This window comes from Drosophila simulans, chromosome 2L, assembly GCF_016746395.2.
Source record: "Drosophila simulans strain w501 chromosome 2L, Prin_Dsim_3.1, whole genome shotgun sequence".
Lineage (NCBI taxonomy): Eukaryota > Metazoa > Arthropoda > Insecta > Diptera > Drosophilidae > Drosophila > Drosophila simulans.
Window position 1 is genome coordinate 6,496,644 of NC_052520.2, and position 22,094 is coordinate 6,518,737.

The window sequence follows — 22,094 nt, forward strand, 5'->3', positions numbered from 1 at the left end:
AAACAATTTTCAGTTGTTCGATGGATTGCCATGGAGTTCAGACCGAAACCAACTCGTGCCGAGCTCCATGAAAATGCTAACTATAATGCTTCATTATAGAAGTTTTAAACCGCTTTAATTGAAAGCCAATTCCAGGCTGGTTCCCTCCCTCCCATTGTTGTTCCAAAATGAACTTCACGGCTCGGCGCTCAACTATTACGCCAGCAATTACATATCATTCATCACATATATATTATATGTACATATATAGACATACATATGATAATCTCGGTTTGAGTATTCTAACAAGTTTCTCCTCCCACCCGCAGTCTCTCCAGCGTGCGGATCGTGCTGCTGGTGCGGGATCCACGAGGTACGATGCAGTCGCGGCGACATCGAGTGTGGTGCGGAGGCAACGAGGACTGCGAGGATCCACGACTGGTGTGCCAGGATCTGCGGGATGACTACAAGACAGCGGAGGTGCTGTTGCTGAAATATCCGTCTCGTTTTAGGTAAGTTATCTCATTTCATGTTTAAACTTTGAATATAACAATTTCTTTGCATTCCAGGACTGTTCGTTATGAGGACCTATCCTTGAGCCCCAGTGAGATGACCCAGGATATCTTGCAGTTCTATGGCTTGCCATTTGATCCTGCAGTGGAGGAGTTTCTGGACACGCACACCAAGGTCAACATTGGAGGTGTCAGTTCCACATATCGAGATTCCAGATCAGCACCATTCCATTGGATGCAGGATCTCAAGCCGGAAGAGGTAGCGTATTCATCATAACTTTCTTTGTTTTGGAGTGTAGTTAACTAATAATGATATTATCCCATTTTAGATCAAGCAAATCCAGGATGTCTGCACTGAAGCGATGGATTTGTGGGGCTATCGCCGCATCGAGAACTTCAACAACTTCTCCACCACCCAGCAGACCTTCGATCCGATGGTGATGCCGCCACCGTTCACGTGAAGCGCTCCTAGTGCCGGCCGATCGTTTACGATAACTGATATGGATAACTAATTCTTCTACTTGGTACATTTTGTTGTGATATCGTCGTGTTGAGCGAGCAAAAAGAAACATGAAAAGAACGGAAGAAGGCAGCGAGATATAGACCGATTGGATGGAGCAACTGGGTGCATTGTGCATTGTGAAAACTCATTCATGGCGGGCACATTTTTGCTACACACGCAGACACACTTAACTGAGCAATAGTTCATAATATATGTAAACTGAATATACAATATGAAATGCATAATTTTAGTAATTGGCGAATTTTTGTGTAGAGAGTAAAGCGGTACGAAAACCAGTCGAATATCAGATTTACATTTAGGCCTAGAACTTAAGCAAACAATAACTGAAAACTTAGTCTAAATAGGGCTGCGTATAGTGGAATGTTTACTTGGCTTTTTGATGTAAATTATTTAGGCAAACAACTTTTGTAATTCGGCTTAACAATGAAATCCAGTGATTTAGCATATAACAACCAAAACGTATCACAGAGATATTAATAAAACACAACGTTTGAAATTAATCGAGATGCAATTATACAACAATGTTTGGCAAACCAAAAACTGTGCAATATTATCAAATTGGAAAAACAATTAAATTACCCTAGTATCAATTTAGACACAGATTTTCTAAAGAAAATGAAAATTATAAAAATGTATTAAGAAGAGCAATGGGCACTCAATTCCTACTCATAAGTTTCTTTAGGCATAAATTATTTGTATGGTTATTTAGTTGTAATTGTAATTAAATTGTACTATACTTTATGTCCTTATTATATAAATGAGTTATGTTCGTTTTCTTTTTCCGAAACGAAGCCCAGTTCATCAATAGATACGTTAAAGAGTAAATGGATGTTTAATAAACAAAAGAATCCAGCAATATTTGCATAATTACACTTATTAAGCAAGATACCAACTGAATAAACAATGAATTATAAAAATAATAATTTCTTGTTTTTCTAAAATGTGGCTGAATGTGGCAAGGAGAAGGAAGGATTTAAGCATCAGGATATACGGCGAAATTGGAGCATAGTTTTAGGAATCAGAAAACATGTAGAATACATGTTAAAAAAGGTGTATGTTGTCTGTGTAAAAACAGCAAGGGCGCCATCTGGAGTTCGTGTCATAAACTTATACTTGAATGCTTATTCTACAAAATGGTTTTTACATTGTCACTTTTCTTTTTATTTGTACATAACTGTTACATATTACATAAGAAACGTTTAGTGTAAAAACATAATTATAAAAGAAAGATTCAAGAACAAATAACCATATTTAGACCATATTACTTATAGTCCCCCAAATAAAAAATGCTCATTGTTATGCTTTAATAGAGTGCGTTGCTGTTGGATTTGCTCTTTTATTACTTGGTTTTATATTTTAAATATAGTTTAATATATGCAGCTATATAATAGTTATTTAAAATTTGAATACTACGGCTTTGTCGAATTATTTATACTCATTATAATTATGCTTCGGCTTTTAAACTAAGAACTTTAAACTAATTTTTGTTGTGTTTGCTCCGCTTCGCCAGCCAGGATGCGTATCGGTCTGTTATTATTTGCTACTCTAGGGTGCTAAATACGTACGTATGTATATCGTTAATTAATTTATTTACTTGTTAATTACACACTTGAACAACTTCGTGCGAGAATTGTTACGATCGTTGATTAGGTGTTTAAAAACTATATAATACAAAAAGTCTTGGCGTTAAATGATAAATGTTTAAACAAAATAATTAAATTATTTTGCGCTGGTTTACAGTTTCCATTTGTTGCTTGTCTCACACGCACACACACACATACATATTTTAATAAATTAATTAAACATTTTGCTGTTTGTACTCAAAACCGCTTCGAATCCCTTACAGTTTGGCCTTTCATAAGAAGCCCATGTCGAGGGCAGTGTAGAGGGCGCGAATGTCGCTGTGGGCGGAGATGCGCCAGAAGGGGAAGTTCATGGCCTTGGCGGCGGTCTCCTCCTCGTTCCCATCCCCAATCACCACGTAGGTGCTCTTGCGCCCAAAGCGAGTCACGATCCGCTCATAGCAGGTTTCATGGCCTGCGGGAAATGGAAGGGAAAAAAACTGGTTATATCTCGGTTTGATCCACCATTGCCATCCACAACTCACCGATTTTGTGCGCACTGTAAATGTTCTCGATGTTGAAGATGCCGCCCAATCCGAACAGCAGGACCTTGGCCAGCGCCGGGGCCAGTTGCGTGGAGGTGACCAGCACGTTGACGCAGTTCTCCCGCTGGGAGATCATGCTCAGGCACTTGAGCGCCAGCGTGGCCCAGTTGTCGGTCGCCACCTCGATTTCCGAGCGAATCTGCAGCCAGGCCTCGCGTTTTCCGGGTCCCAGAAGGGTGCCAACACTGAAAGGAGGAGCGGAAGGATATTCGATAAGTAAGTAATCTATGAGTTCGAATGCGCATATTCCTATACTCACTTTCCACGATAGCTATTGTAGATGTCCTTGATCTTGCGGTAGCGGAAGGCCAGCTTGCGCATCCAGTCGACGCCGCCCCTCACGCCGGTGGGCAGGCAGAGATTGGGCGGGGCGCCTGGTGGAGTGTTCGTGTGGAAGCCGTCCGTGGCGAAATTGTAGGCGCTCAGGTCCTGGCCATTGTCGTCCGAACTGACATCGTCGATGTGCACCTGGTCGCACTCCTCGATCTCGTTGAAGAAGAAATGCGTGTCGGCCATGTTGAAGACCATCTCCTCCATGCGGAAGGCGATGGTCATCAGGGAGCTGTGGTCTTTGGTGTATCGGTTGGCATAGCTGCCCGACAGCAGCGTGTGGAAGATGATGAGCGTCTCGTCCAGATCCCAGACGAACACTCGCTCCGGTGGCTTCACCGCCTCACTGTTCCCGGTGTCCGAGGCAGTGCTTCTGGTGGGGCTGGGCTGTTGATGGCGCCTACCGCGCGCCCGTCCCGTCTTACCCGTGGGCGTGGTCTTGCTGGCCGCCACGCCCCCAGAGCCGGGGGTGCCTACACTGCTGCCTCCGCTCGAGTTGAGAGCAGCGGCCGCAGCTGCCGCGGACACATTGCCCAGCGGGCCAATGCCGGAGCCAGTGCTCGGCGAGATCGGGAGCGGGGAGTGCGGCGAGTGGGTGGTCTGGTGCACCGGCGTCGTCGAGTGGGTGTCCGTGGGACTCTCGGAGAGATTCGAGGAGGCCGCCACATGGAAGCCATGACCATGACTCGCACTCGAGCTGGGCGAGCTGACCGCATACGGTGAGTAGTTGGCCGGACTGTAGTAGTTGCCGTACTGCTCGTTGTAGTAGCCGCCGTAGTCCTGCTGCCCAAAGTTGTTGTAGCCGGCGTACGGACTGCTGTACAGCTGTGAGTTGTTGTTGCCGCTGGCGGCATAGCTGGGCGTCAAGTAGGCAGCCGCCGCAGCTGCCGCTCCGGGTTCCATCTTGGCCTGGCGCGCCGCCGTTGCCGCCGCGTAAGGCGTACCGTATCCGGAGTAGAATGGTGGCGGCGTGTACTGCTGCATGCTGTTGTAGTAGTAGTAATCATGTTTGCCGTCGTAAACCGCTGCTGCTGCCGCTGCCACCGCCGAGGAGTTGACCGCCACTGCTCCTCCGTCCAGCGGATTGCTGGCCGAGCTGCAGCCGTACAAATTGGACCCGGCCACCGAGCCGTTGTCCAGCGATGCGTGCACTTGGCCCGGGCTGCGGGACTCCGACTTGACCGCTGCACTCGAGCCAGTGCCATCGTGCGTCCAGTGTGACATCACAGTTGCTCCGCCCACCACGCCATCCTCGCCAGAAACTCCACCGCTGGCGCCACCAGCCTGTTGATATGTGGAGAAGCTGCTGCCGGCGGACTGCGCAAAACTGGAGGCTGTGGCCAGGCTGCAGCTGCTCGCGTTGACATTCGGATTGGCATTACCGTTCGAGTAGTGACCGCTCAGCGAGGCCAGCGATCCTATTGTCGGCTGGAGCGGCTGGCTCTGCGGCGGTAGTCCCAGTGGACTGCACTGGCCAACTCCGCCTCCTACTCCTACTCCACCGCCACCGCCTCCGCCTACACCGACACCCATGCCGGCACCGGCGCTACTGGGTCCATTGCTGGCCAACACGGTGCTGGAATGGGATTGCTGATGGGATTGCTGCTGCTGCTGTTGTTGCTGCTGTTGCTGCTGCTGATGCGTCTGTTGCTGCTGGGGTTGCTGTTGCTGATGCTGCTGCTGTGATAGATTGCAGAGGCTGGAAGGAGATAAGATGAGAGGCGTCATGAGTGGGGGAGTCAATTAATGGGGTGGTGTCAAGTGTGGGAATATACACTAAAACACAAACCTTTAACAATAGCTCTTTTAAATATGAACTAAACTGAGCTACAAATGCTCAAATACTTAAATTGTAAAATCACATTTGATATTTAACAGACACCCTATTAAATCGAACTTGACTATATTATTTCTTCAATCTATGCTTATGAATATTTAAAAACCCGTTTTCAGCAAATGAAATATATCCTTAGGCGGCAAACATGACTAATGTAATAACCGAGTCACTGAGACTGCATTATATCAATCGATGTATTTATATTAAAACCGGTTGATTTAATTTATATATGCCAATTAAAAGGTGGCGGCTTAATCAAAGTATTTATTTTAGGCGCATTTGTTTATTAAAACGTGTACTTACAGCTTAATTATGCTTATAAATAGCTTATGCCCGAAGCAAACTTGTTATTAAAGTGCAAAAATTTTGTGGAATTCTTTATTAAACATTAAGTTAAATGCAAAAAGTGCTATAAGATTCCATTCTAATTTTTTTAATATAAAGCAACTTCAATTGTATTATTGGAAACTAAAGAACTGATGATTTTCAAGCGACTTCAAGACGATTTCTAATTGATTTTGGAATGAACCGACTGAGGAATGAGTATAATAGTACAAAAAACACACATAAGGACTTTTTCTTTGTGACGAAGAGAACCGAAACACAGAACCTTTTGCTCGTTAAGGAAACACATAAAATAGTTTCCAATAATCTTTAAACAACCATTAAATTAACGGCACGTAGTCGTTCTGCTCTCGGTTGCCCATTCCCCGATCCCCTCGGGTCACTTGGACCAAGTCAAGTGCTTCCCAGTCGAAGAGGTCTTCCAAATCTTGTCAAGTGTTATAAATATTTTTCTACGATCCGGCCGTTCTTTTTCCCTCTTCTTCCTGTTGCTGGATTTGTTCGGCTTGTTTACTGGGATCTCGAAGAGGAATCGCTTGGAATCGGTGCGGGGCACTTGAGCGGATCGCTGGGTTCGCCTTTTGGTGGCATGTGCGGAGTGTCCCGGACAAGTCCTGACCCATCCCCCCATCCCCTTGCCGTTGGCCATGTGTGCAGCAAATGTTGAGCGACAAATATTTCTTTTATATACATATATTTAACGATTTGTGTTTTGATGTTTTTTTTCTGTTCTGTTACTCTGGTGTTATTGCCTTTTGAGTAGGACATTATTAAGTGGACAAATTGGAAAATCTTCGAGGGCTCACTAAAAATCAAATAAAACTGAGCACCAATGGAAAGTCAAATAAATCAGAGCTACGGGAAAATGAAAACAATAAAAAGGCTTTTGGATATTTTGGGGAAAAAATGGGCGACAAATTGGGGAGAAATTCAATCCTTTTCAATGCAATTAAGAGGAGTTTTTTACAATCAGCTGGCAACTTAATTTTAATATTTTCTATCTTATAGTAGCATGATAGATATATACTCAATCAAATACAGGATTATTTCCCTATGGAGGATAATTATTTTAAATTACTCTCTACTCCAATGATTTATATGCCTCACTTTCTTCCTTCTACTATACCACATTTCCACTTTTTCCGCCTACGACTCCCTCCCTCCATGCGGCTTGGAAAATATTTAACAATTTTTCATAATTTTAATAGGAAGGTAAATTAAGTGCCCAATTTCCAAAGGAATCTGACACCTTGAGATTCTTTCGCTCGGCTGGAAAGGGGGCACATTTATCTTGCTGGCAGCCACAACAAGGGGAAAATGGTAAAAGGGGAGCAGCTGGTGAAAGGGGGAAAAGCATTTTCCCAGCGCAGAACGACGCGTGCGCCAAATGGAGGGGAAAACCCAACCCAAACTTTGGCTTGGAGATCTGCTCTCCGCACAATATGGTGACCAATGGGAGATTTATGAATATTATTATAGAAATTATTGAAGAGGGAGGTTGAGAGGTCTTTAGCACTAAGCCGCAACTGTTGCCGCCTTTAAGCCCCTTTTATGTAGTTGGCCCTGCACCGCCTCGAATCCCTACGACGTCCTCCATGCCCCTGGGCAAGTGTTAAGTGCTCTGACACTTTTCGGTTCTTTTTGTTTTTCGGATTTCGGTTTTTGGATTTTGTATTTCGGTCTTGGGTTCACTTCAGTGTCGCAGCTGAAGCGTGCACCGAATTCCTTGAATTTCTGCCGGGGCATGTGGCAGGTTGTGTGGACCACATGCAAAATGTGCACTTCCCTTCCCTTCCGACGACCCGACCCTGGGCCACTTTTCAATCGAAACCAATTGAAGATGGTGCGCCTCATGTCAAGTGCGAGAATGTCCTCGCCGTTCTGCTACAAATTGTCTACGCTTACAGAGAGGGAAACCTTTTCTTCAGGATCCTGGGAAGCAAGTTGGTAAGAACATGTCTCCTTATTTTTGAAACTTCAAACTTCATCATATTCAAAAAATCCTTTTCATAAAACTAGCTATATACATGTTAAAATATTTAAATATATATTATTTCACTTGGACCTACCGGTTGCGTTCATGTGTATCCGTGTGCTCTGTCTTGGGACGTTTAACCTGAAAAAACAAACAAGAAAAGCATATTAGGAATTAATTTTTGTGAATTTTTGGATTTTCGCCGGCCCTGGAAATAATTTGTTTATAAACAAGGCGGACGCACTCACACCTCAGCGTCTGGCGTGGAATCGCCCTGCTGAGCTCGGCACTTCCACCGCCTGAAACTCTATTTGGGTTATCCAGTGCGAGTGGCGAAAGAAAACAGCCAATTTTACATAATTCGCAATCGCCATTTGCTGCTGCGCCAAGCGAATTTCGCTGCCGGAGCTTGTGCGTGGGAAAAAGTTTAACTCAACTGTTTCTCGGATGTGCGGCGCCATTTGGGGGGGAAGTCGGAAAGGGGCGGGGTAGAGCGCTCGGAAAAGCAGCAGGTGGCAGCGGATTTCGATAAGGATGCAACAGGGCTAGTTGGAAAACGATGGAATCGCGAATAAAGCTTATGTGATTCCTTTGACATTTATGTTTTCAGAAGTCCGAGGAATGATTATTACCAAGATATGTCATGCAATAGTACGTCCTTTACATCTAGTTGGTATGTTTCATAAATATAAAGCTATAACAATCCAGATTGTCCAGGATGTGACTGAAACTCTGCCAAAATGAGTTTGACAAATGGTCAAAAAAGAAGACATGTATGCAAATCGAACGGAAGCCAGATAAATCGAAGGCGGACTAAGGGGCGCGGCAAGCCCAGGTGCTGGAATTTGTGCGCCTCTCCGCCCCTAAAAAAAAGTCCCTCAACAAAAAACAAAAAAAGAAGGGCGGGCACGGAGCGAAAGCTGAGCGGCTTCGGTTGACAGCTTCTGCCGTCCGGCGAGATGACCACACGCACGCACTGTCCATCATCCGGCGATCTGATGGGGGGCAGCAGGACGCAGTTTGCTCAGATTTGTCGACGGACCAAGGGAACACGCGCATGCGCAGCGACGGACAAGCGGACAGATTGCCGAACGGTAGCGTTTCGACGCGCTGCGCATGGAGTTGCGATCTCGGGATCGCGAATTCTGCAGGATTGCGTGCTGCACGAGCAACCGAATTCGAGTCCGGAGATGTATGCAAAAGTGATGCGGTAAAATAAAGGGAGGGGGTTGGGAAGGGGAGAGCCAAATGCAACCTTTTACTAAACTAATTTATGGCACAAGCTGACAACGTAAACATTAACACAGACAACACTCGAATCGGTATCTGGGGGGGTTTTGGTTGGTTGGGGCGGTTTGGATGGTTCCAGCTGCGGAAGAGAGTGGGAGATATGTGGTATAAAGACCTGTTTGTGGGCATCTTTAACGAAATTCCTGTGATCGTAATCTCTTTGTCTCTTCTGCTGCTTTAGAAGAAGATTAAAACACACACACTCGGTCACAAAAAGGCAGGCAAACAAAAGACAAGACAAGAAGACGGCGACAAATTTTTTATTAACCCGGCCCTAAGACCCCGAAGACCCCGTAGACCCGTGCAACCCCCTTGAGCCCCCGCGCGACCCGCGATAAAAATCAAAATAAACAAGAGGAAAATTTGTATCTTCTGGTGGACGAAGTGGAATCGAAGGAAGGGCACCTATCCCATGCACCTTAACACTTTGGCACGTTAATTACGTTTGGGCCACGATCGTGGTAGTATAATCAACAATCGCCAAGTGTCAATCGCTGTGGCCATAATCAATATTTCGACTCCTCCCCCGCCCCCCACACACACACACGCACACAGAGGTGAATTCTCTTTGTCATAAATTACATGCAGCGGTTATTGTCGCAGTTGAATTATGGCGTGTTAATTTTTACGATTACGGCTTAAACTTAATTAAAATGTGATTAATGCCGCTGGACGAATGCCGAAGCACAGCTCTGGCTTTTGTGGGCCAGGCTCTTTAAATTCCCATAAACCCGGCACCCAGAGACCCACTAGGGCTGTAATTTATGCTCTATTAATATTTCGCCTTAACCATCCGGCCATCCGGCCACTTCACGTTCGTCACGTTTCCTTCGATCCGACTTTGTCTTAGCCGTGGTTCAGGGACCCATAAATGCCTGGAGTTAACATTTGGGAATGCCGCTGGTTCCATTAAATCGCCGCGCAACGAACTTTACGCTAATCTCGGCCAGACTTTGCATCGCCAAGCATGCTTTGGCAATTTGGTGGGAGAAATGCAGCCGCATCGGATGGGAAAACGTTTGTCACTATTTCGGCACTTTATTAAGCGTTTTTAATGACCTTTTGGGACTCGACTTGTTTGCTTCATTACCCCACAGACGAAAGTTAAGCCGATTAATGCGTTGTAATAAAATTGTGGTCAGGTGCCCATAATCTTTATCCCCATTAACGATTTCCCAACAATGAGCAGTCATTAAGACGCTTTTCTTCGCAGGATGGGCCTATAAAAAGAATAGTAATCCTCTGTGAATGAGCAACATTCCATACATTTTCAAGCAACCTAATGAAATTGTATTTCTCCGTGTGTATTTGCGCGACTTCTTCGCTTAGATTTATGAAATCGAATAGCATCTGAACACGACTTAGTTGTCAAGCTGGACCAGATTTATATGTGAAGTGTGCTATGATATCACGCCGTCCAATAGATCAGCTTAAAGCATCCTAAACTGTTGTTCGTACATATATTAGACTCCATCCAGCTTTGATGAATGAGAGGACAAGCGATATCTCGCCGCGGAGTTTCACTTTTTGGATACTACGCCCGACTAGGGGAAGCCCCACAAGGCGCAACCACCAAGGAAGCTACCGCCGACATCATAGTCATAACACTAGCAATACTAGCAATAGTAATAACCGACGGCACAGCCGTCCCAACCACATCACTTTTAAAGCTTCGCGAGGAGAGCACTACGACTATGTGATTACCTTTGGCTCGATCATTTTGTCAATTAATCCGCATCGCGGGGCGGCGTAGTTGTATGGCATTAGGGTGACCATTATTCCGTGGACTTGCGATTACTTTCACTTGGAACACACACAAAAACACACACACGCGTGCGGGCTAGTGAACTCGACCGTTTCAGGTAGTTAGTGTATGGTCGATGTTTTGAAATCGAATAACTATATATATTATAGCGTTTCAGAACGAACGAAATGTATCTGGTGGGTTGCTTGTATCTGCGACTTCGGGCGGATCGACCGTTCCCGTAGCGCTCGCTTTGAGTGGCTCGAATCGACTGAACCACCGAGCCAGCCGACTTTTATGGCTCAATGTGACGCCGGCAGCGGAGCGGCAGCGCTGCTTGAGTGGAAATCCCTGGCTCGGATTATTTGGATTCGTATTCGTACCGGCTAAATGTATCTCGGCACTCGAAACGAGTTCGTGTGAGCGGTGCGCACTCGGAGCAGCCTCTCTCGCTCCCTCCGCTGGCCACAGACCGCGCCTAGACTCCGCCCATTCCCATTCCCCAAATCGAAGGGCCAAGAATATCGCACAGGGGTGGGTCGAAAACCACTTTTCCTCAAAGTTTGTTGTTTCTTTCTCTGTATTATGTTAGTTTTTTTTTTTCTTTTTTTTTTTTGGTAAGTATCTCTCGGATGCGGGCGAACAATGCCCATTGTGAATGAGATTTTGCCGCTGGGCGAACGCGCCAACTGAAAAGTTGGTTTTCCTATGCGCATAAATTAATAAATTAATTCGAAGCAACTCCGCCACCATTCGAGCACATTAAACAAATTAATAAGCTAATCAGTTGGAGTTTCTCGGCCTGTTCAATGGAAACCGCCAGCAATTTAATGGCAATCGTAAAACGCGCAACGCGAATATCGGGTAATTCAAAACGCCTTAAACCTATTGGATTCGATGGATCCGTAACGCATTAGAGAAGGAGCTCCCAAAAATCGAAATGCTCATGTAAGACGAGCCGAAGTGTGCTGGGCATAATCAAACCGATACGGGACATGGGATATGGAATATGGCAAATGGTACATGGTATATGGGATATCCGATCTGTGGACGGACTAGCGAGTGCCATAAACAAATTGGCATCTAATCAAAATCACAGGGTGATGCAGATGTGAATCACTTTCGAGGGTAATTGGGTAGCATAAACACGATGGTTTAGAGCCACTAATGAGCTCGATTAAATGAAGTGGAATGCTCAGACAGGATGGCAGCCAATTGAAGTTGATTGGGGGCAGCTCTGGCAAAATACTGAGCACATGAATTTTAAAGTGTGTCGAAACTTCATCCGAATGAAATTCTAAGAAAAGAATTGAGCTTTAAGGTATCAGGTATTGCCTGTGACAATGCAACTTATAACTGGTAGTAAAATCTCTTTTAAACCTCTCCTAAATATATATTTTACCATAACTTAATACAATGTCTTTAACCGATAGTGTTTAGCATTCTTTTCTAATAAATATATATTTCATGGCCGTCTCGTATTTATTTATTTATTTATTTATACGTCTCCGTCGAGACGAAACAATTGAATCGTGTGGTAAACAATTCATGTTGATTCAACACTTGATTTTTGGCCCAACAGAGACTGACGTAAAAGCCTGGATGTAATTACAAGTGAGCAAGTGAAACAAGTGCAGTTAAGTAAATAGGCGACATGCACACATGCAATGGAATTGCAATGGAATTCAGACAATAAACCCATTCGATCCCACAAGAAATAACAAAAGTGAAGCTAGAAATTTGATAATGGCATTTCGTTAGGTCTTTCCATACTGAAAATCGAGCATGACCTCAAAGTGGGGGAGTACACTTCTTGGTGGATACATTTTGGGTGCAGTGAATCTCCGAGTCGGGCATTAAATTAGCTTTAATCGCTTTAGCACGATCGTGAGACAACATGTCGTCAATTATATCTACGATGATCATGATGCCCCTCCCTCCTCGATGATACTCCTTCCCTCAGTACGCCACTCGGCGAGTCTTCTGTAAACAAATCTGCGCACAATTCGCTGCATTTGCAGATATTTCTGCGGCCTGGCTTGTTGCTGAGACTGGCACATTTGTCGTGGACCGGTTGCCGATCGTCGACCATCCACCATCCAGCATCACAGTTGCCCCCTTGGAGCAGCAGATCCCCTCGGAACTGAACGTGCTGATCGTGCGACTGCAAAAGCCTGCTGCACAATGGAGATTCAGGGAGTCGGGGAATCGGAGAATCAGAGAATCGCACGGGGGCAGGGCAGAACTCGAAAGTGTTTAAGATTTACGTTCAGTTTTGATCGGGCTGGACCTCCCCGAGTGTAGTATTAATTTTACACAGCCCAAGGAAGTGGGAGCCACATGGCTTGGGATCGAGAGGCCTATGTCCGCTCCGCGTTGGGCGCCATTTTAATGCAAAAGTTTTAACACCTGAGTCGAGCACATTTGTTGCCATGTTCGCATTCTTACAACTTGATCTGGGCCTGCGACTGTTCGCCGGACATCTAGATAAGAACTTGGATTTGGCTACGCCAGCATTGGGACATTGAATTGCTTGTCCGTTGTCATTTGGTCGGATGCCCAGTGTGGCCTGGCCCTCCACTCCATCCCCGGCGCAGCTCAGGTTCTCCGGTTCAAAAGTCGTCGAGGAATGCGTCATTCGATTGGCGAGCCCACGAATTGGGTCAGTTTTTCCATGCCATGCTGATTAGGGAAGTTTCACATTTGTCAGCACATGCCAAGCGTCTGAGGCATTCATCGTTCTGCCCCTCGAAAAAAATGTTGCTGAGCCATGGAGATCTGACCGCATATATTATAAAATAGAGAACAAAACGATGGATAGCGCAGGCCAGGGAGCTGGAAATTGCAGCGATATTTGGTATGCAGATTTCTGGATTGGGGTTTTTTCGTTTTGTAGCTGGGCTTCCGAAGGGGAACTGCACATGGGATTTCAATTCCTAAAAATCTTGAATGAAACGGTTTGGTAATAAAAACGCTTCATAGACAAAACCGCACTGAACTTTCCTTGGTCCGCTTGTCACTCGCTTATTTCCACAGAAACTTGCGAAATAAATGGAAAAGTCAACAGCCAATCTGAAGGTATTGCATTTCCTATGGAAAACACATTTCCCACTTGTACAAATATTTATAGGGTAACTCCAGACGATCAGCTGTTCCAGGGATCCCATATCAATCGAATCGACTCGCCTCGAATCGATCGTAAATCACACAAAAATCGTGTTTCCTATACAACTGAGCACCAGGCGCATTAGCCGAATATATATATTTTTGACAGGCCATTTTATGGGTCGAAGATCATTAAAGCCAACTACTGTGCTGGCTCTATAAAAAAATATGAACATAAACTTGGATTTTATGAATCAACAAGGCCGGAGGGAGCCATCGATCGGATGGCAAAGCTAAACAAAGACTTGGTCAGTGGTCTACGAGTATGTGGGCGTTTGGCTGGGTCTTGATACCCCCGATAAAAAACAAAACAAAAAAACAATGAATACAAAAATAAACCGAGTCGGGAATTGCACTTGCACCAGAATGAGGCATCCAGTTCATTATGATTGAGCCGATTATTATGGCCACCAGGGTCGGCGAGAAACGGTTCGTTTATGCTTTCATTCTTGGGAAAAATTATGCGGAACCTGTGTTTCAGTTCCAGGCACGTGCCGATCCCCGACTGATACTTATATGTACGTATGCACATCTGATGGGGGTCAGGAGGAGGTGGAGAATGGAACGGAGGAGGAGGTGGAATCGCCATGGTGACCGAGGCGAAGCAAACATTGGTCAGGAATTTCATTAAAAGGTAAAGCCGAAGCCCAAAGCCGAGCAGCTACTATGTGTGTGTTCTCCTGGCAACCGGCGCACAAGCCCACCCAGCCCACCACCCACTCCGGCCCCTGGCACCAACCATCAACCTGCCGCCGACTGGGCCACCCACCGAGCGAAGTGTGTCGCCTGTCACTGCGAATGAGCATCAAAACTGCCGCAGAACGGCAGAACTCCAGAACAGCAGAATGGCAGAATGGATTGGATTGGACCGAAGCGAATTGTGGAGGATGGGGGAGTGGGTGGAGGTGGAGGTTTACCTGTGGGAACGGCTCTCTAATTAATTTAATTACGTGCTCTCGACTAGCGCGTGTCAAAACGCGCAGCGACCCAACAACGAACAACAAAATTAAATACTCACGCCTCGGTGGGCTCTAATCAAATGCGCCCTCAAGTATGCAATGGAAACATATGCTTTTACCGGGTGGCTAACACAGGGTATCGGCTAAGAGGGTGTGCTTGACTAGGGGTGACTTTGGCATGCCAGCACTTAAGAGATTTAAAATCTTTAGCATTTTACAATGGCAACTAAGGCAGATAAGATGTGACACGTATCTTTCTGTTGATATACTTATGAATTATAAATTATAAACTAAATAAGTATAGTTAGTAAACTCTAGGGTATATCATAGTCTTCTGAAACGCTCAAATTAAATATCTTATTTATGCACTAGATAAGTTCGTCCTTCATATGCTGCACTAGGGATCACAGAATCCAGCTTACTGGGTATGCTGTAGTCGACGCCCTTCGCACGTTCCGCCAATTTGGCTGCGTTGTACCTTGGGTTAACCGTTGCCAGGCCTATGAAATGGTGCTTGCAACCACTCGCCCCGTCCGGGAAACAACAACATTGAGGCATCGCTGACAAATTGAATTTGTAAACTTGTCCGCGGGCAACAACAAATCATTGGAGACCCCCAGGGATGCTGTTTCGGTTGCTGATCCGTCCGTTGCCATAACCATCCGGATTCCGGAGTCAGCAGGAGGAGGAGGAGGAGGAGGAGGACGCCGCCCGACACGGAGGTGGATGCGAATGCCATGGGACGCTGGTAATCCAATACCCATGCCCTATCCATGTTACGCTCCTCTGGACGGACTTTCTAACTCGGTCTCAGTTCGCCGGCTCGGTTCTGTCCTCCCAACCAACCAACCGCCCATCACTCCCCCACAAAAACAGTGGCGAAAGTGATGTGAAATTATAGACTCGCTTTCGGGCGGTTGGGGGCGTGTCAACGCAGTTGGGAAAAAAAAACACACACACACACGCTTACGCACAATTATTAACACTTATTAATGTTGAGGTTTCCATATATATGGCACCCCAGGGCTTAAATTAAAGTCATCCCGAGTGCCAAACAGCTGCCTCAAGTGCCGCACTTGAGCCGATCTGGGTCCCGGAACAGGGGGTTGCAACCCGGGGGTTGAGTGGGGTTGGGCGTTGGCTTTGTCGCTGTTTAAGTAGTCATTAAGATCGAGTGTGGATAAGATTTTTTCACAGCTGGCTGTCCTGCCGGTGGTACTAGCCGGTCCATTCGCCAACCCCTCGCGGAAAGAAAAAAAACAGGAACCCCGCCTTGCAATTAGCCAACAACCTTTGACTCCGGCCCAACTCCCTTCATGGTGAGCCGGAATCCTGACTGTCCGGAGTAAGCTATTGACAGCTATTGTCTTCTAATTAAACAACAATGTTGACCTATTCTCAAGATGTCACGGATCGGGTTCAATGAAAACTTACTTTTGGGTTAAAAAATCATTGCAAATTATTTACACTACTTTTTCGGAAAATCGTTTGCATTGTTTGTTAATTAAAAACTTTTTATTGCTAGGCGAAGAACAACCCTTAAAGAAGTTCGCCCTGCTAACCCTTTGAGTTTATCTGCTGAAGAAGTTGCTTGTTAACCCTTTGAGTTGCGCTTCAACCCTTTTATCCTTGTAATAATTAAGTTGAAGGAAAGACAGTATTGTAAATTATAAAGCTGAGTTGGGATTGGGCGAGCACTAACGATGTCTTTGGGAAAATAAATGAATAGTTACAAGAACTTGAATAACTCTTTTTTTGTCTCAGAATAGTTAGCTTTCCGATTTCATCCCTTAATAAAATAATCTTTAAGTTAATTTCTCCGATGAATCTATCCAGTTTAAGGCAGAGATTCCACATTGCGGCTGATGGCGCACCGCAAACTGTGCCAACTGTGCAACACTTGGACTTGGGCAACTGGTATCTGGTAAATGGTAACTGGTAAAATGGTTAACGGCAACCGAATACCCTGCTGAACTATCAGTTACACTTACACCATATGTGGCAGCCCTAAAGTTGCCGCGTATCGTTTTCATCACTCAGACCTTGGCCACATTTAACTTTTGCGCGGCAGCCGTTCGACAATTGTGCAAATTCTAACTATTATAAATGGGTATAAAAAATGGCAAATAGTTGATTATTTCCGTTAAACTTAATAACGTCGAAAATAGAGCGGCAAGGCCGGACCGAAAAGTGGGAAATACGTATAGTATTACCAGTTTGGATGGAAGAGCGTAAAGCTGAATTGTGCGACCAACTGTTGATGGGACAACTTTCGAGGCGGCGGAGGAACAGGTGCGCTCGTCACTGGGAATCGAACCGGAATCGGTGCGGAAACCCTATGGAAATCGGAGGATGGTGCCGGGATCTAAGCCCCTGGACCCTTGCCGCTGCATCCCTGCCAGCACTTTCATCTACCACCTCTCTACTCCCTCCCTCCAGACGATCCCGAATATCGAATTTCGCTTTACCGCCTCGCCAATCAATGGACGAAATGTGAATGATTTGTTTGTTGGCATTTTGGCTGCCAATTGTCCGGATTTCGGAGGCTGCTACTGCTGCTGCACTTTCCCAAGCCCCGAAGAATGGATGGAAAAATGTGCAACGAGGAAATCTGATATTTTTTTTTCATATTTTTTTTTTTTTTGTGAGACTGCCTGGAAAATTGCTGGGGACGAGGCCAGGCGAGGAAAAAATTCGTGGTAAAATTATGAAAAAATCTAAGAAAAACTGTCACGACTGCTAACGAGTAATGCTATCCCCGTTCCTCTCATTTCGCCCCGTAAAGTCAAAGGTCGCACAAATTTGTCTCGGAAAAAACCGCTTAATTGGTAGGGGCTTTGGGTGGGATGGGATCGCTTGGAATGGGATGGAATGGGATGGGGTTACAAGGAGGGCAGCTGGCTGTCTGCGCCTTTGACTGACAACAGCCACACCTAAGTAAACCGGGCGCGGAGAGTCGCAGTCGCCGGCAGGAGTCTTATCATGCTCCAAGCTGTCTGCCACTTGATTGAACCGGAAATGAGGCGCAAGTTTTGTTTTCACAGGCTGCGACCACTTGACCCCGCAACCCGCTGGCAGTGACACCGAAACGTGGAATCAAAGTGAACCGAATCCGATGCCGATGCCAATGGCGATGGCGATGGCACCCCTTTCCCATCGGCAAAATGTTTTACATCAATTTTTGGTTAATGTGCCGCTGGGCAGAGTCAGCATCCCACTTACCCCGACTGTCAAATAATTATGACAAGTTCATTTCGTCGCACTTTCGCTCATTTGTTTGGCTCCCATTCGCATCTATTTTCCCCTTCGATTTTTACCAAGAATTCCTGTAAGCGAAGGCAGCCCCGGAAAAAGACTCAGACCCGGATCCGGCCCCACCAATTACCGGAGCGTTGTAAGATGCCCGCGGCTTTTGATGTGACAGATGCGTGTCCGTGTCGCTCCGGAGGTGTATTGCTCCATCACATGGTGGTTCTACGAATAATACTACTCGATTTAGCCACAAATGGACTGAAAGACGCTTTCAAGGAGCTTCTCAAAAGTAAGCTGTGAATTTGAAAACAAATGGTTCTCAGTGATTAAAGTTTCTTTTACTTTATCAACAACTACATATGTTAAGTTCAAATTGACAACCATTAGATGATGCTCCGCTGTCAATGTTTTGGTGATCTATTCCAACTTATTCACCAAATTGGTGCCCAGGAAAGAGTTGGGCTCTATATTTAGTGTAGTGATGGCTATCTATAGACGCACGTTGGCTCAAAATATGCTGTCGAAAGTGACAATTGATTGCGTACAGACGTTTCGCATTTGACTGGGCTATTTCGGTATCTGCCACCATTCAAATTTAGACCAGGAGACAACAATGAGTCACAAGGCTGGAGAGAGCAGACAAAGCAAATCCCTCTTAAAATGGCCATAGCAAGGTACAAATATTTGCAATCATTAGAGGGCATTAGGATCGGAATCCAGCGGATAGGAAGGGACATTCATCCATCCATCAGGCAGGTTGCTCTAATTTTCCGTTCCACGTCTTCATCTGCTGACAGGCGACATAAAACAGGATAAAAGGACTAAGCAGCGTCGCCAGTTGAGCGGATTATGCGAGCCTCTGACGAAACTGGAACAAAAAGCAGATCCTTCGAGCAGGAGCCTAAGGGATAAACCGCCTCCTACTCCTACCCTCTCCATTCCTCGCCCTTTTTCCAGTGCTGTAATTCAAGCATGATGCATGCAAATTTATGCCATACATTCTGTGGTTTAGCCTTCGGATATGACGTCACAGCAAGGACTCACGGCCGATATCAACGGAATTATGTCAGGCGAAAGGCGAGCGATAAGCTTTCTTGGCATGAGCAAGTTTTTAAATTAATTTTGAATAAAACTACACGAAGTGAAATTGTGAGAAAATGTATGTATGTACAAATAAAAGTAGCCGATTGCGGAAAGAAAATGATTCTAAGACTGCTCTTGCTGTGTAAATAAATATTTTCAATATAGGTGCTTAATTTTCGAATTAAATATCAAAGTGATCAAGCAGATCATCATCGAATTGAACTCGTGCCAGTATTCAAAGAAGAGTTTCCAATTCGAGCTCCAAGTTTGTTTATTGACTTTGTCTCGACCATGGCTACTGAAATCGCGCCCAACTCAGCGCTGGCGAAACTTTTGAGTAAACAAACAAACAAGTTCATTTGTTGAAGTGGCAGAAACCCAAATAAATTCCTCGACTTTGAACGGGAACAGGTACGTAGGTGTATGTATATCCTTTCCAGACAGAGATGGTTGCACTTCCTGTGCCACGCCCCAGACAAACATTTGCCATTTAAGCCGAAGGACAATGCGGATTAAGAGCTGGGAGATGAGAGATGTAATGCCTGGACTCACAGATTCACAGATTCAAAGATTATGTTGTAAAAATGTCGCCGGGCATTTGAACCTGGGGGAATAATGAGATGAGCTTCAAGCGAATAGGCCACCCCCTTGCATTTAATTTTAATTTTTGGGACATTCCCAGGGCGTGGCTGAAATGGAGCAGCCCGGCCACAAACGAGAAACGAATTGAAATGCTCGCTATCGTTGGGAACCCGCAGAGCGAGAAGTCCTGCGGGTAGCGCAAAATCCCGAAACGTTGATGAGGGGGATGAGGTGCTGAAGGACCCCCAGTTGAAACCCCCGATCCTGTCCCGCTCCTGCCTGCATTGTTTGTTGTTTTAATGGCAAAACGAAAAGCGCAAGGCATCTGCACGGCGTTGTCCTTTTGTACATTCTCTGCTGCTCCTTTCTGACTACTCAAATTTCAATGAAATTATCCTCACGGCATTTGCCTGCCCTCTCCCTCTCTCTCTCTCGCTCACTGTGTAGCCGTCTTTTTCCCTCCAGCTCGCCCAACAATGCCGAATAAAATGTTTTTCGCTGAAATTATTTGCTAATGGCTCGTCCTTTTTTGCATTCCCATTTATGAGATTTTCGTGTTGTCTCCGATGCTGTCAAATAGATACCCGGAAAAAAAATGGCGGCAGTTGACGCTTTTGTATCTCTGACGTTTTTGGCTTTCTGCCTTCTTCTGCTTCTTCCTTCCGGCCGCCATCGACGGCAGCCATTTTGGATGGCCGCTGGCAGGAAAAAGCCGTGTTCTGTTTGCCTTGGCAACGAGACAAACACATCGCAAATTGCTTTGCCCAAAAAGTTTGCTCAAGTTACGCCGGAGTTGTGAGGGAGCTGTCTGGGCAACGTGGGCACGATTATGTGGAATGGAACTCACTTAACATAGAAGCAAAGGAAAGGAAATGAGCGTACAACTGTCAATCAAAGCGGGATTCAGCAGAAATTCCGATCTAAAGATCTCTACCTTCCATTCAGTTACAGCCCTTGACCTAGTGCCTTCTCGAACTGATCCTTTTTGCGGTTTTATTTCTGGTCAAATGATTCCCTCTCGATCGACAGGATATCTGGATATCTGGCTGTGGCCCTTTGTGCGCACTTAAGCTGAAAATTCTCTTTTGACTACTGTCTGCATTGTGTCCTGCGTTTAAAGGATCAGCACTGAGCACTGGGCAAATGCGCAGTAGCATCTTTGATTTCTTACAGTTCACTGTACAGTGAGCTTATCTCTCACGATCAACTGCTACCATTTTGGCCACTCGGAGCTAGAGGAACGCATTAAAGGATAGCAATTATGCGCACTTGATGCGGAAAATATGATTGAGAGCCCCAGGAGTCAGTTTTGAATAGCTCTAGGAATTGACTAGGATTTTGCTTCTTTCTTCGGGTTTTAATTTGAGGTGAAATACTTTGTGCGAGTTATGCAATATGCGTGTGGTCTAGGTAAATACGTAAGATATACAATACTTTAAGTTGAGATATAAAGAAAACCAAATTTCGTAAGACAAGAACCCATCTTAGCTGGGTGATTTTTATAAGAATAAGTCTTGAGCTACCTTTAAATCATCCTTCAAAACCCTACATACTTAAACTTCCTCAGATATTCAGTTAGCTAATTGAGATCTCTCAACTTACTTTGTAGTAATCCAGCGTTGAGAAGTTTTGATAGCACGGCACATTATACAACATATTCCAAGTGTTGTGGCTGCTCGATGCCTGGAACGGCGTGTCCTGGCACAGTGGAAATGTCAAATGGCCCACTGGAAGGAATGCTCTTCCATGGCAGATGGGCTTTATGTGGACTTCACAAGCATATAAAGAAGTTATACACACTCGACATGCACACACACACACACAAGTCGATATTTTAAGTGTTGAGTTGCTGATTGATAATTAATTGAGCCTATTGTGTTATTTTTATCACGATGCGCGCGACACAAGCGTTGGACATTAAATTGCGTTAAGTGAGCAGTTCCGTTTTGCCAATTAATTTGTGCCAAATTGATCTGAAAGATGTAAATTGTATCTCGTTGCGTTTATTTCAGTTTAAGCGCTGGGCCGACGGGCGGATTGAGTGCTCTTCGTGGTTTATGGTGGTCCGCTTTCGCCACGAATGTCACATAAAGCTGCGTGTCAACTGATTCGACTTGGTTGAAAAGCGCTCATCGCTGGATTCTCGATCGCAAAGCTGACGTCGTCGCCATGCGAGTTTTGAGTGAGTTTCCTCTGCCGGAATCAGCCAATCGGCGTCCAGCAGCGCTGCGCTCTCGCTCGCACCTTTGCGCCGCTTTTGAGTGAGTTTTCTCAGCGAGGGCGGCGCATCAGGACTCGCTTTTCACTGCAGACACCCAAATATAAATAAATATGTGAGCACTTCTTTTGTG

At 45.4% G+C, this 22,094-nt stretch overlaps 3 protein-coding genes across 5 annotated transcripts in view; 2 read left to right on the forward strand and 1 right to left on the reverse strand.

The window, feature by feature from the left end:
* LOC6731226 (carbohydrate sulfotransferase 4) overlaps positions 1 to 401 on the forward strand; it is a 26,769-nt gene extending 26,368 nt beyond the window's left edge. For both annotated transcript variants that reach the window (XM_016179663.3, XR_006541491.1), the window contains one exon: positions 309 to 401. The gene's annotated coding sequence lies outside the window, so the exon portion shown is untranslated. The remainder of the gene's footprint in view (positions 1 to 308) is intronic.
* Positions 1 to 1,934, forward strand: part of LOC6731227 (carbohydrate sulfotransferase 4) — a 26,562-nt gene extending 24,628 nt beyond the window's left edge. The window contains exons 2-4 of the mRNA XM_002078350.4: positions 309 to 491; positions 549 to 750; positions 821 to 1,934. Of these exons, the coding sequence (XP_002078386.1) occupies positions 309 to 491; positions 549 to 750; positions 821 to 952 (517 nt within the window). The 3' untranslated portion in view covers positions 953 to 1,934. The remainder of the gene's footprint in view (positions 1 to 308; positions 492 to 548; positions 751 to 820) is intronic.
* A 376-nt stretch (positions 1,935 to 2,310) lies between these two features.
* On the reverse strand, positions 2,311 to 21,846 carry LOC6731228 (developmental protein eyes absent). Of its 2 annotated transcripts, none has more exons than XM_016178888.2 (5): positions 21,346 to 21,846; positions 7,763 to 7,809; positions 3,441 to 5,210; positions 3,122 to 3,366; positions 2,311 to 3,051 (listed from the first exon to the last, which is right to left on the reverse strand). In XM_016178888.2, the coding sequence occupies exons 1-5, from the start codon at positions 21,397 to 21,399 to the stop codon at positions 2,870 to 2,872; spliced, it is 2,298 nt and encodes a 765-aa protein (XP_016023771.1). In that variant the 5' UTR covers positions 21,400 to 21,846; the 3' UTR covers positions 2,311 to 2,869. The 2 variants fall into 2 exon arrangements, with proteins under 2 accessions (XP_016023771.1, XP_002078387.1); XM_002078351.3 differs by lacking the exon at positions 21,346 to 21,846 and adding an exon at positions 10,663 to 11,009.
* Positions 21,847 to 22,094: the final 248 nt, after the last annotated feature.